This window comes from the organism of the source record quoted next, unplaced genomic scaffold, assembly GCF_019419815.1.
Source record: "Pyrus x bretschneideri cultivar Hongxiangsu unplaced genomic scaffold, Pyrus_bretschneideri_v1 Contig22, whole genome shotgun sequence".
Lineage (NCBI taxonomy): Eukaryota > Viridiplantae > Streptophyta > Magnoliopsida > Rosales > Rosaceae > Pyrus > Pyrus x bretschneideri.
The window spans coordinates 3055502-3070205 of NW_025999524.1; the positions used below are offsets into that span (position 1 = coordinate 3055502).

Consider the following 14704-nt stretch of genomic DNA (forward strand, 5'->3'; position numbering starts at 1 on the left):
GAATAAATGTTTTTTGGTAAAGGAAGGGAATATTAATTTATTCATTCCTAAGTTATTCCTATACAATATCTAGGAACAAGAAGATTAAATCGGATTTATTGACAGCTTCCCACGTAGTCCAAATAAAAAAAAGATCCAATTTAATCTCTATCGAATTTTAATATCAGAATAGTAGATATAATTATGATGCAATGGGTTAGGTCCACTTACTTTTTATTTTGTTGATTTCCAATCGAAGGCCTTTATCATACCCCGTAAGTTGATCTTGGGTTGTAGGAGACCTACGGTACACGTATTTACTAACCCAACTATTGGCACTTAAAAAATTTAATTGTGCACGTCTTGTCAGTGTATTTTTTTCTTTATAAATATAGAAAGTTTGAAATGTCAATAATTATTCCCTACTTAGCACATTCATCATCTAACAGTAAGACAGTGCATGCATTAAGTAAAAATACATGTATGGTAGCCAATCCCACATTCTATTTTAAGATTTCACGCTCTCAAGGCGCCCTAGGAAGTTCGTCTTTGTGTCAATTGATTACTTCACCAAATGGGTGGATACAAAATTGTTAGGTTCGTTTTGAAATGCTTTTAAAGTGATTAAAATTGCTTTTGATGAAAATATTTTTAAAATTAATCCTTAGTAAAAATCCAAGGGAATCCTGAAAAAAACACTTAAAGCACACATCTAGTGCTTCTTCCAAAAAGCAATCCTAGTGCTTTTAAAACCCAAAATTATTTTCCTCAAAAGCGTTTTCAGTCATTTTAAAAACATTTTCGAACGAGCCCTTAATCAAGAGCATCTCATACCATCTCAATTCATCTAAAAGAATTTGCATTCATAAGATAACGTCAATAATTTACGTTTTATAATATGAATAGGTGATATAATTCATGACTGTCCCACTAAAAAATTGCTTGTGTGGTAGCACTGAGAAAAGGGCTAAGGAGAATGTGATGTGAGCAACTGCACTCACATGAAGAGAATCCATGGGACTTTTTGGAGAGAGAAAAAAGGTCACTGTTTCCATAAAGCAGATGGAAGAAAGAAATGAGAGAATTGAACGGTTAAAATTGACAGCATGAATTGAATACAAGGCACTGTGACTTGTGGGAGAGTAATGAGAGTGGGGATAGGTTTGATAGATACTGTGGCAAGGAGGGAGGGAGTTGCTTCTTGTCGGTTTTTTGTTGCTATCCTCAATGGTTTTGGTTGGATTTTAATTTCATGTTCAATTCTTAGGACAAGAAAAAGTCTCCCAATGAAACACTCTGTTTACAATGAAGCATTCGATCAGGATATCATTGCAGCGGTATTTTAAACCAACCACAAATACAAACTGGAAGTGTGATTGATTCGTGTTTCATCTCTTAGGTACCACAAGAGTTTCTCCTTATTCTTTGCAACATAGATGTTATTGTGATGGTATTTGAAATAACCATGAGTTGTCATATTGAAAAGTTAAAACGCAATTTGAGCGACTTGGAAGATCGTCGTGAAAAACAAGCCAATTGAAAGTTAGAATCCCACAGTGAGTCTTGGCGATTGGAGATGGAAAGAGATGGGATATGCCTTCAAAATGATGAAGATTGAAATTGAGTGGGAAGCTTAGTGCAGCGGAGGATGATGAACTCATTTCATTAAATTAATAATATTTATAATAATAATAATTCATCACTAGATGATCAGTAGTTGAGACAAATTCTAGGTTCGTATTCTATACAGCACGTCTAAAATTCTATTTTTGGTATTAATGAATCACACGATGGTGGTTAAGAGATGGTTAAATGCCTATGTGAGTATTCTTAGTCTTTAGAAAGGTGAATTGTTGTAGCTAGTCACCAGCTAGTCTCTTCTAAATATACAAATAAAATAAAATAATAATATTAATAGTACAAAAAACTTATACGTCAATTGAAAAGAGTGCATGTGTCCATTTTGGGAGGACCCCAAAGCAAATAAGCGGGTTCACGTCCATTTATCGTATATCGTGCAGTCAGTTTTCGTCAAGTACTGTTTATATTTAATTTTAAATAAAAAACTTACAATAATTTCTGACTGCATGATGTACGATAAACAAATGTGATTGGAGGATTATCGAGATTCTCACAAAGAGGAGTTGGAAAGGATCTTCATTCATTTTCTCCCCCCATCCTTACATTATCTGATTTAGACCTCCCTTTAATTTCCTCATTGACAAATTCCTAGTTAGGTTACATGAGGAGGCTCTTCATTAAGGAGAAAATCCTTCGCTATCCCTGATTTATATTCCTTTCGTATCTATTTTTCTCATTACGTAAGTTTGTCACTGAGCAAAAAGACGAAGGACAATAACTTGACTATCCAAATCCAAACTCATACTTTTTCTCTCTCCTCGTGTAACTCATTAGTTCACATCTTTTATACTTCTTTCTCACGTAACTTAATTATTATGTGATTGAGAAAGAGATAAAGAGAATCAGAGAATATGAACTCGTGAGATGCAATTTTTTTCTCGAATTGATGGAGGGGTCGTTGTGATTGGATGCATTATATACGTACAAATATGAAAAAGTTCAAAGTTCGTTAACTCGACGTAGCATGTGGCACAATTTAACGTATTGAAACACCCAAAGAAGCATGGCCATTCAACCTGAAACCGGCTACTGATCCCCATCTACAAGTAACCATCCTCCAATCTGTGGGGAAATAAGTGATCCCGTGTGTATTATTTACCGAGAGTCTCAGTGTTGAAGATTTAAGTTTTATTTATCGAGGTATTTCGTCGAACATTTTGTGGGCTTGATGTCGTTTACCGAACCATGTTGCGCACATATCAACGTATGTTGAAGTAATCTCATAAGTGCTATTGAGAGAACTTGTCGAGTACACTCGACACAACATGCCGAGATATGCCTAACATGCATTACTTCAAACACTTGGTGGTACGAAAGAGACTCAGACCAAACATTCGAAGGATTCTTGAAAGACTTTCACATGTGTATTTTTCAAACTTCAAATAATTCTAAAACCACCTTAGTCCCAATTTACCGTCACTGTATATATGTATATGTGTGTATAGAGAGAGAGAGAGAGAGAGAGAGAGAGAGAGGGTAGATCTTAATCTCAGATTAGACAACACATGTACAAGGTAGGAGAAACCAAGCTATCCTTAATCACAAATTGCCCAAAAACACTGAAATAAATCAACCAAATGAAACAAAAGAATCCTCAAACGAAAAAGTCTGTCTAAATATAACAATAAACCAAATCCCTTTTTAGTTCACCACTGAGATTTGGCAAACTAACTATTTTCAGATTTATGGGCTTCTTTTCTTAGCTAAGACCAAACATGTGTCAAGCATAATCTAACAATTAATGTCATAAACATGCAAACACGGGCCTAATTATGTTCGTTATAGCAAATTTGTTCCCTTTATATGCCCGAGTTTGAATCTCGTCCTGATAGTTTTATTTGCGTGTATAGTTTGCTCAAGTTCGAGGCTGCTTTGGCTCAACACTAAATCTTGCCTAATTGTTTTAGCATTTTAACTACGTATTTGGTTGAAATTTGAACAACTCCAAGTTAGAATAATTTTGCACACAATGATTAATAAATAAATAATAATAACATATATACAACTTGTTAGACTACTATTTTTTTTTCTAATTAAATGGCTGTATTTTACTACTACTACAACAACAACCAAATCTTATCCCACCATATGAGGTCAGCTGTATGAATTCTATAACGTCTATGCACTAGGTTTTGCACCACTTCTTACGTTAGTTCCAAAAACCTTCATATCTTTTCTTAAAGTTTTTTTTTCAAGTCTTTCTAGGTCTTCCTCTACCCTTTTTTCCCTGAGCATTTGTCTCGTAGACGCATATTTCAACCGAAGCATCTATAAGTCTTTAGTTCATGTCTTCAAACCATTAGTGTAAAGGGTGTATCTTACTATTGGTGTATAATAATCAAGGATACCATTTGGCAATACGAAATATTACTTTCAAAGGTGGGAAAGCAAAATTTTGGTGAAGGCAATTACATCCCCACACGTTACTGCTTCATCTTAATTTTTCTCAGAAAAATATAGACTTCATAATTATCAACCATTTCAACGGCCAATTTAAAGTGTATTCTGTTGGCTTTTTGACAAATTGCAAAATTTTAAACTCACTTAAAATACTTTGTTTCTTCGAGTTTGTTCTGCACTCAAGTTTGAATATTTCAAATGATAAAATTTACAATTTTGGAAAGCTATATTTAGATTATCTTTCCGTTTATCTAAAAGGATCTCTCTTCTCCTGTATAGTTCCTTGTGAACTTGGAAACCCTTTGAAATATTTGAGGCAATTAATTTGTACAACATGCTATTTTAACCAAGGCATATGATACAAAAACATAGCATACGAAGAAACATAGAGAATTTTGAACTACATTAAAAAAAACTTGTGGGATCAATTTAGACCACTAATTATCTAAGGGGTTGAAAGAATGGGTTAAACCGCACAATGTTAGTTCGAATTTGCCTTTGATGAGAATTGAACTAAAGACCTCTCAGTTATAAGTAAATAAGAATATTATTAGATTATAGTACTAAGTGGCTTTTGAGAAACAATATTTACGCAAAAATAATGGTTTGGGGATACTAATTGCTCTTAATGTAGAGGATTTACTTCAGGACCACCAAATTATAATAATTTGTTTAGATCGATTGCAACATATGGATCGATGGTTTGTGATGAAATAATGGTTGTATGGTCAATTTTGTCATACACCTATTCAATGGTTCAATAATTGTCAAGGAGGAGTACAAAATGGAAGAAGTCTAATTAACTCTAATTAAGGATTATTAATTTTCCATTAAGGAATGAAACTTGATCAACTCGGAGGCATCATTAACAATTTAATAAAACATAAAAGTATTAATTTTTCAAAAATGCCTTCATTTTTCTAATAATTGAAAGGATACGTGCTAAGGTGAAGTATTAATTTATACAGATAGATATACCGTTACTGCAGTGTATCAGTTCAATAACAAAACATTATGCATTAGTTATGCTTTAGAAGACATTATATTAGAGAGAGGATCTCACCGGATCTTCCAATCACATCTGTTTATCGTATATCGTGCGATCATTTTTTGTCAAGTACTGTTTATATTTAATTTTAAATAAAAAAATTTATAATAATTTCAGACCGCACGATATACGATGAACTGATATAATTGGAATATCTCCTAAATCCGGCAAGAATCCTCTTGGATTATATTATTCAACCGAGATGCTGCCGTGATGTGTACCCCATCCGTCTGAGTCCCGTTGGGAAAAGTGGCTCAAATTGGGAATCAATGGAAGGAAGAGACTGAAGAGAGGGTGAATGGAATGATGTCACCCAAGCCATGAAGGCAATGGTTCATGGTTGCCTGCTTCTCCCCAAAAGGAGTAAACATTGTAAGGACCCCATCAGTGTGTCAGGCTTTGATAATGCTAAGATTCTCTGAAACTCTACTGTCTACTGGGGTATATATATACACATATAGGTATAGGAGAGTAATGAGGATTTTTTCCGGATTTTCTTTGTAAGAATAATTTTCAGATTCTTTTTATAAAAATTCTAAATATCTTTAAATCATGTCTGTTCAATCGTACATTAGGAGACTACGATTTGAGAATTCATATAATTCTCACAAAGAGGATCTATCTTTCGAAACGGAGGAAGGAAGTCTTTGATTTGTCATGATGTGGTGGGGCTTTGATTTTGATTTGTTGTTTTTTAGGACACACTTTTTACTTGGGGAACTTCTTTTCCCACTGTTTTTCTGTTTTTGATTGAGTGTGAGAGATTCCAAACCACTCTTTGGTCTGTATCATCATTTCCATTGTATGTTTTGTGTCACTAATTTATGTGGATGTGGTGGTGGAGGTTGGGAAAAAAAAAAAAAGTAGGATTTTCTTTGTTTCAAAATTCACTTTTTTTTAATCTATTTCTATTTGAATGGTCACGATTAAAGTGAGTTAATATCTTGTGTTGATTTTCTTTATAGAGAAAGAAAGAAAATGAAAAAAGTAAGAGAGGAGGGAGGGAGAGGAAATTTAAAGGGAAAAAATCCTACTCCGAGTAAAAATTGGAGTCAATGATGGCTAACATGATGATACTTAAAGTATAAACAACATGAAACATGACTTAAAGCTTTTATCTTTATATGATTACAGATTGTTTGATCAGGACATATTTTACATATGATAAAATTAGCGTGAGATTAAGTATAATCAAAATACAGTAGATTTTTATGTGTTTGTAAAAATGACTTAATCAGATACATGATTAGGCTGTCTTCTTTAATTTTTTTTTCAAGATAAAAATGCTTTCCACGAGCACTTTGAAGTGAAAGGAATTCAAGCTCTGAAAAGGAGCGGCAAGTTAAAGACAACCCCTCATTGATCTTGGTTGGGTTTCTCAAATTTCCAATAGTTGATCAACAACTGTGATTTGATTTGTTTTCTCACCATGGGTGCCCATAGAAATAGGACGTATATGTATTCTCACAATGCATTATTTAAGATCATGGAGGTGATGGGTACAAAAATTTTTTTAGTGTGTCGGAAATTCGACTCAATACATCAAATGTCATAATACAATTAATTGAATTTTTTTAATAAAGTTTTCAACCAGTTATATTATTAGTTAAGTGATAATCTAATAGTGTGATTTGATTGACATGCTCAATACTCTATAAAAAGTAAACAAATAGTTGCTTTTGGAGCGACAAACAAGAAGAAATTCAAAGTCATGCAGGCAAACAGAAAATGAATCAAGAAAAAAAATGATTCATGAAGGGGAAGATAGAAATAAAACCCTTTTCTTTGGGCCACAGTAGAAATAAAACTAGAGATATTACTAGTAAACAAACTAGTAAGAAATTAAATGTCACCAACCTTTCTAAAGATATTATTAAATTAATTCATATTAGAAATTTCAAATTTATGGCTCTTATTTCAAATAGTTTTAGAAATGGGTTTAAAGCCAAAAATAGTTTGGTAATTACATATTAAGGAAAAATGATGTGCTAGCATGGAGTAAATGGTGAGGTTGGTAATGTTGACATAGATAAAATCCCACCACCATAATTGGATATTTGGATACGATCGTGCTATCTACACACATGTTTTTTTTGTTAATTTTGTTGTTTGATTTTCTTCAATTATTCGGTTCAATGGGCAAAAAATTAAAAAAAATATGTAAAAAGTAAAGAGACATGAGGATAACATTACTCATTTAAATACAATGAGAAAATGTTATGTTTTGGCTATTAGCTTTTGAAGACAAAATTTCTATCAGTAAGTTTATCCTCGAGAAAATATTATGTAAAACTATCTGACTATCGTTTTTATTTTGAGAAAAATTACACGAGACTAAATGAGATTAAACTACCAAAAAAATTCTGTATCTTTGTTACAGATACCTTCTAAATAACGTGGTCGGATATCTATACTCAAGTTTTTAATGTTTCCTTCTTTTTTTTTTTGTTTTTTTTTTGTTTTGTCTCTTCCTTCCATTTAGCAGAGAATATAGGGTAGAGGATTTTCTGTTCATCTGTAGAGGGAGTTTATTTTTCACCTTTTATCTTCAGTCAGTGATTTTATCCGTTTACTTTGTTTGAAGAGAGAGAGAGTTGATATCGTGTATGTGTTTTGTCAAGATGATTGGATGCACGTGGAAAACCAGAAGGTAAATTCCTTATTCCTTCTCAACTTCTACTGCAGCTTTTTTTTTTTTTGTTTTTTAATTGTTTATAAATAATTAGTAAAATTAATTTTTGAGTAATGTGATGAAATACTATAAATATATTATATATAAACAAATTGGTATAGATTCCCATCTTCCACCTTCGTCAGTTTCTTGCTTCTCTGCCACCTCTCCCTCCTCCTTCCTTCTTCTTCCTCCCCTCTGTAAGCATCTGCTTCTTCTTTCTTTATTCTTTCTGCACTGCTATTTTCTGCAGTTTCGTTAATCTCAGATTGCATGGCATTCTGTATTTCTTGTGTTTTCTGAGTTGTTTGCTATGATGGGATTTGAGTTTTGATTGTTTTATGATCTGGGTTTGCTTGCTTTTACTGTAAAAATGATAAAATTAGTATCTTTATTTCTTGGGTTTTGATCTTTGGATTATGATCAGCATACCCCTTGGTTTTATCGCAGTATTGAACTCAATTAAGAGACTCCAACAGCACAGTGATTAATTTTTAATTAATAATCAGTAATTATGTTCGATGAGTCCGGATTTTGTATAAAATCCGCTGGAATTATGAATTTGTAGAATTTGAGTGATACAGATTTTTAATCCCCTATCCAAAGTTCATGAGCTGCAATTTTGCCTCGTCTTCCTATTTGACCAAAAAATAAATATTGTGTTTGTTCTATATTTTTTTTCCTTCTAAATTTGATCTCTTTTTTTGTGTGTGGAAATAGTGGTGTTGAACTTGTTGGAAGCATGGCACTTTCCGGGGTTCGAAAAGATAGAGAGTTGAGGATTCATGAAAGTTTGGATGAGCTTAGCACTGATTTGGCAGACTACATTGCTGAGCTATCAGAGGCATCCGTGAAGGAGCGCGGCGTCTTTGCAATTGCATTATCTGGTGGTTCTCTCATTGGCTTAATGGGGTATCATGCTTTCCTTTCCACATCCCCTTTTTCATGTGCTTTGACTTTTGTGTTAATGCGTAACTTGTGATGGTGGGAAAACAGAAAACTGTGTGAAGCTCCTTATAACAAGACTGTAGATTGGGCCAAATGGTATATATTTTGGGCAGACGAGCGTGTTGTGGCGAAAAGTCATGTCGATAGCAACTACAAGCTTGCGAAAGATCGCCTTTTGTCCAAGGTTTGTATGATATTCTTCCGTCTTTTTTACCCTCTCAGACTGTGCAGGCTGTATTTTGTTCTTGAAGTAATTGAGTCAAAGAAATGTAATAGAGATTGCTTGTCTTGCTTTGAGCATGATGCTTTCTTCTTCCGGTCTTTCTCTCTTTCGGAAAGCCAAATGACAGGATGAACTTCGAATAAAAGGATAGATATTAGCATTATTATTTTGATCCGTTCTGTGTTTTACCTCTTTACATGACGACGAGGTGACTGATTTAGTACGCGACAATTGTGTACTGGATCTAAACTGCTTATCATATTAAGGGGGGTGTATTCAATTGAGATTTTGAGGGATTTTAATTCTTTTAATGAATCTAGGGGTATTCAATTAGGATTTAAGTGATTCTCTGAAATTCAATGTGTATTCAATCAGGCATTTTAAGATAGTTTATTAAAATTCTTAGAAATTTGGGTGTATTCAATTAGAATTTTAAAGAAGTTTATAGTATTCTAGGTGTATTCAATTAGAATTAGTATTTAGAGAATTTGGAAAAATTGAGGGATTAGAAGGAATTAGAGAGATTTTGTAGTGTATTTTAAGCATCCACAAATCTCACCTCTTCCCATGAGATTTCGAGGGAATTGAATCAAAATTTTACATAGAATCTCTAAAACTCCGTAAAAATCCATTAAAATCTCTCAAATTCCCAATTCAATACACCCCCTAAATAGTCAAGTTTCTTGTATAAGAAATTTACTAGCTGTTGCTGATTTCTGTAGTTTCGCTAAGTTTCCGTGTCATCATCGGAACCACCTTATATATTGCAGCCATCTTCTGGTGCACATGTTCAACTTTAACAATTCTTGCGGATAAAGTTGGCTTTTAGTAAAAGGAGGATCACTGCTGCAGATTATGTTGGTTGTTTCTCCGTCATTTATTGCATCTTAAACACCATGAAGCTATCTCATAGCCACTTCAGTGAACTTTCCTTTTAAACAAAGTATTTACTGAGATGTATGTTTTTTTGTTCCTCTTTGAGTTATGATCTTCTATTTTTCATGATTTTCCATATTTTAATTACATGATGTGATGAGTTCCGCCATTGGCAGTAATGATTTTTTTCTATTTCAACTGGTATTGGACAAACTATCACTCACTTGTTGACTTCACATATGGCTATCTCTTGAACATCTCTTCACAACAGCATGAAGATCTTCTAATATGCAATCAGCAATTAGCTAATCAAGCTATAAGTTCCAACCTGATTTTTCGTTCATGGCTATCGGGACTCTTACTGAATGTAAAATATGCTAGTTTGTGCACGTAGTATCATTTTAGTATTAGAGAAGCACTCAAACTTATGACAATCTTGTTGCCGGTGAATGTGATTGAATGTCGTCATTCACTTTGTGTTCATGTATTTTCCCAAAGTTTCGGAAATACATTAATATCCATTTGTTAGTATATTGGAACTGAAAGCTTTTAGTTGAGAACGATGACTATACTATTGCAATATTTGTTCTAGTTCTGGTGAATAATAAATTTCATCGCCCATCTGTATTCGGTTTTCCCATGCTCATTTTTATTTCATGTTTGTAGGTACCTATAATTCCTAGTCATGTGCATTCTATCAATGATTCAGTGTCAGCAGAGGAGGCTGCTGATGACTATGAGTTTGTCATTCGCCAGTTAGTGAAATCTCGTGTGATCAGCGTGTCTGATATAAGTGACTGCCCCAAGTTTGACCTAATCCTTCTGGGAATGGGTCCTGATGGGCACGTCGCCTCACTATTCCCTAACCACTCGGTGCTGGAGAAGAAAGATGAATGGGTAACTTTTATAACTGACTCCCCCAAACCTCCACCCGAGAGAATCACATTCACTCTGCCAGTCATCAACTCGGCATCCAATGTGGCGATAGTCGCAACAGGTGACAGCAAAGCAGAGGCTGCGCACATGGCAGTCGACGACATGGGATCTGACCTCCCTCCAGTGCCGGCTGCAATTGTCCAGCCACTGAAAGGGAAGTTGGTGTGGTTTTTGGACAAGGCAGCTGCCTCAAAACTTGATGACGGTACTCAAGTCTCCGCATAGGGTCGAATCCCTTCGTGTCTAAGTGTATGTTTTGGCATTTACCGGAAGGATTCGATGCCTGTGATTCGATCACTTTCGCCATTAGTCACCTTTTGTTCAAGCTTTTAGGTTAATTTCCCCTGTTTTGCCTTGCCTTCCTCTCTCGTTTAGTGGGGTTTGGAGAAGTGTGATAATCCTTTTATAAGAACAGGTCAATAAATTTGGGGACTTTAATTCAAAAGTCATTTTTCTGGTTTTACTTTGCTAATAGGAAAGACTCAAACGTTGGATGATGTTTTTCTCATGGATGGTTTCCATTTAGTAGTTAAGAGCGTTTATCATTACATTTGAGGTTGTTTGTCCTCCCTCAATATCTTTTGTGTCAAAAGAAAATATGACATGTTTAGGGTCTGATGATAACCGTTTCAGTTTTTAGTTTTTTATTTTTTTGAAAACTGAAAACTTGTTTATTAGCTGTTTTTAAGTTAAAAAAAAAATGTTAAAACCAAGCCAAAGTTTGAAAAAAATATCAGCTTCTTGGTTTTCGGTTTTAAAAACAATGAAAACGAAGTGGTTATTGAACGATTCCTTACTTGAAATCGGAGTAAGAAGGTGAAGTGTGATTTTAACATGAAATTGGACCATAAGATGCATTTTATTATTATCAATTTCTTTACAATAGGGTCCCACACCAATGATTATATTGCTTTTAGTTACTCTTAAGCTCATCTTAATCTTGAACACAAAGGAAATGCACAAGGTCAAAGGAGGTTTTCTTGGTTTAAAAATTGAAGCTCAAGATCTGCGTTCAGATCAGTTCACCAACTAAGTTCTTCAAAGGAAAAAGTTTAACCTTTTCTGGTATTCGGCTGGTTATGTGGAAACATGTAATGATTGGTGGGTTGAGAATATAGGTGGGTGAGACTAAGCAAACTTTGGTTATACGTGTGGGTTACCACCTCCTGAGTTTTTTAATACTTAAATTATGAGTCTCACCTGATGTATCGTTCTGTGTGCTAAGTACACTAAACAATTTCATACGTTCAAAGACCAAGCTAGTTTAAATACATTCTCGATCTCCTAGACACCGCGTCTAAGAAAATCGTTGTCATCAACACTCAATCTTAATCCTTGGAGTCTAAGGGCGTGTTTGTTGAGTTAGTTGAGATAAATTGTGACCAATTAAAATTAAAATATACTTCAGTTCAGTCTGTTGTTTGTTATGTCAAAATGTAAGATGAACAGTATATGATGAATTATGAATCCACAATAAAGTGTGTTATCTAACATGTCCTAACACATAAGTTAGAAGTCTTGATTTACATGTTCCTTTCAATCTAATCATGTCCTAAAGCTCAATCTCACTCGGTCTACCAAACCAGGCCTAAAAAGTTTTGATATCGTACTCTTGTTCACCTACCCCTCAACCACTCCTAATTAATAACATGAAAACGACCTGGCATATCCAATCTTTTTCTATATAGAGACATTGAAGCGTGTGGGAATCATTCACTATAGTTGGATAAGATTAAGATGGTTCAAAATTTTTCTCAATGTCCTTAAAATATTACATTAGTGACTAGAAAGTAAAAACACCATAATTAAACAAGCAAGGCAAATGTTTTCAATGTCCTTTAAATTCTGATAACCCTGTTCACATTTTGGAACTGACTTCAATACTTACATGTATAAATATAATTACTGCTTTTTTTTTTTTTTTTGTCAAACTAATTTACTTTCATTAAATAAAAGGTAAGTACAAGGAAAAAGAGAGCCCAAAGGGTAGTCCACTACCTAAATACAAGCCCAACAACAAAAACAATTACACAAAACTACCTCAACTATGGGTCAAACGACACTTTTATACCTAATCTTTTAAAAATGACAATGTCATACCTCAACTTAAGAATTTGTGACAATATCAGACTTCCGTCAGTTTTCTGTTAATTTCTTTGTTAAGTGCTGACGTGACTAGAGACAGGGCCCACTCACTAATCCAACTGGATTAAAAATAATTAAATATTTTTTAATAATTAAATATTATAAAATTAAAAATAAATTTAATTTTTATATAAAATTGTGGGATCCACCCTCTCTCTCTCTCGCCTTTCTCTCTTCTCTCTATCTGGACACTTGCATCCCAAAAACCCAGAAACCCTTCCCATCTTTCCCACCTTTCCCACCCGTCCCCCGCCCAACCTTCCTCCACCACCCTCTCTCTCTCATCTCTCTCTCGCATCTCTCTCTTCTCTCTCTCTGGACACCTGCATCCCCAAAACCCAGAAACTCTTCCCACCCATCCCCCCCAACCTTCCTTCACCACCCCACTGCCGCCATCTCTTCCTCCATCTCCACCTCCTTCCCAAGGTTCGGCTAAACAAAAATTGAAAACGAAATTCGATAAATGAGAAAACATAGAAACCAATCAAACCCATACCACAATGATACAATTCAATTCAAAGAATCTAACTTTCCCAATTTTCCCACACTTTCTCGGCACCCAAACAGAAAAGAAGAAACAAAACTCAGAATCATCGCCGCGAAACGCCCGATTCAGCTTTGCCAATTTGTAAATCTCTGACGGGTCCAAATATCCCAGACTAATTGCTGCGCAACTCTTCGGCAAATGCTGAGACCGAGTTTCAATGGCAAAGTTTTCGGTGCTTACAAACTTGTTTTCTAGGCTTGTTACATGGACGCTCCCATGGCACCTCCCTGGCTACCTCTTCGCCAGGGATAACTCTCGTCTCGCATCGGGTGGGGAACGGTGGATGGGTGGGGAAGGTTGGGGTTTTCTGTTTGAAAATGGGGAATTAGGGTTAGGGTTTGGGTTCGAAAGGGACGGGAAGAGGTAGGGGAAGGGAAGAGGTGGGGGGTGGATTAGGGAAGGTTGGGGGGACGAGGATGAGTTTGGTGGTTGTCGAAAAGAAGAAGAAGGTTGGTGCAGGTGGAGGAAAGGGGAGGCTCGCACCCCTAGGCCATTTTTAATTTTTTTGTTTTTTTATTCTTAATTTTTTAATATTTAATTATTAAAAATATATTTAATTATTTTTTAATCCAGTTGGATTAGTGAGTATACCCTGTCTCTAGCCACGTCAGCATTTAATAGAGAAATTAACAGAAAAACCGATGGAGGTCTGACATTATCACAAATTCGTAAGATGAGGTATGATATTGTCAATTTAAAAAATGAGGTATCAACAGTGTCATAACACCAATAGTTGAGGTAGTTTTTGGTCATTTACCCAAAAAGAAAATACAGAAGATAGGCCCAAAAGTAACCAGTTGAACAACAAAAAAATAACCCTAAAACTAGAACGGAACCAGCAGCCACCATATGCGCCTCTATCGCAAGCCGCCACCACCACCAAGAGAACGAACCGACTGAAGAAATAGATCACAAGAAAATGGGGGTGAGCAAGCCACCCGCACAAGAAGCACTCCCATAATCCTACCAGATAGTGCTAAAAGCACTTTGACAGCCACCCAACACCTGAGAAGAAGCACACAGGCCGAGTAGCAGAGGCCGATGGTTGAGGACGCGTGACGAAAAGTTGCACCAGGGCAGGAGAGGGCCATGAAGGTCTAGATTTGAGGCCAATTCATGGGAATTGAAATAGAGTTCATAGAACGAAGCTCAAGGGAAGCCAAAACAAAGACCAAAAGAAAAAAAAGGGCAAAGAAAAAACTTTTGAGTGGAATGAAGGAAGGAGGGAGGAAGGAAAGAGGGAGGAAGGAAGAAGGAAAGTATGGGAAAAAAAAGATGCAGAGGGTGGAG

The 14704-nt window shown here is 35.2% G+C and overlaps 1 protein-coding gene across 1 annotated transcript; it reads left to right on the forward strand.

The window, feature by feature from the left end:
• Positions 1-7841: 7841 nt before the first annotated feature.
• On the forward strand, positions 7842-11272 carry LOC103947271 (probable 6-phosphogluconolactonase 1). The gene is made up of 4 exons (XM_048585310.1): positions 7842-7939; positions 8460-8651; positions 8736-8871; positions 10453-11272. The coding sequence occupies exons 2-4, from the start codon at positions 8482-8484 to the stop codon at positions 10945-10947; spliced, it is 801 nt and encodes a 266-aa protein (XP_048441267.1). The 5' UTR covers positions 7842-7939; positions 8460-8481; the 3' UTR covers positions 10948-11272.
• Positions 11273-14704: the final 3432 nt, after the last annotated feature.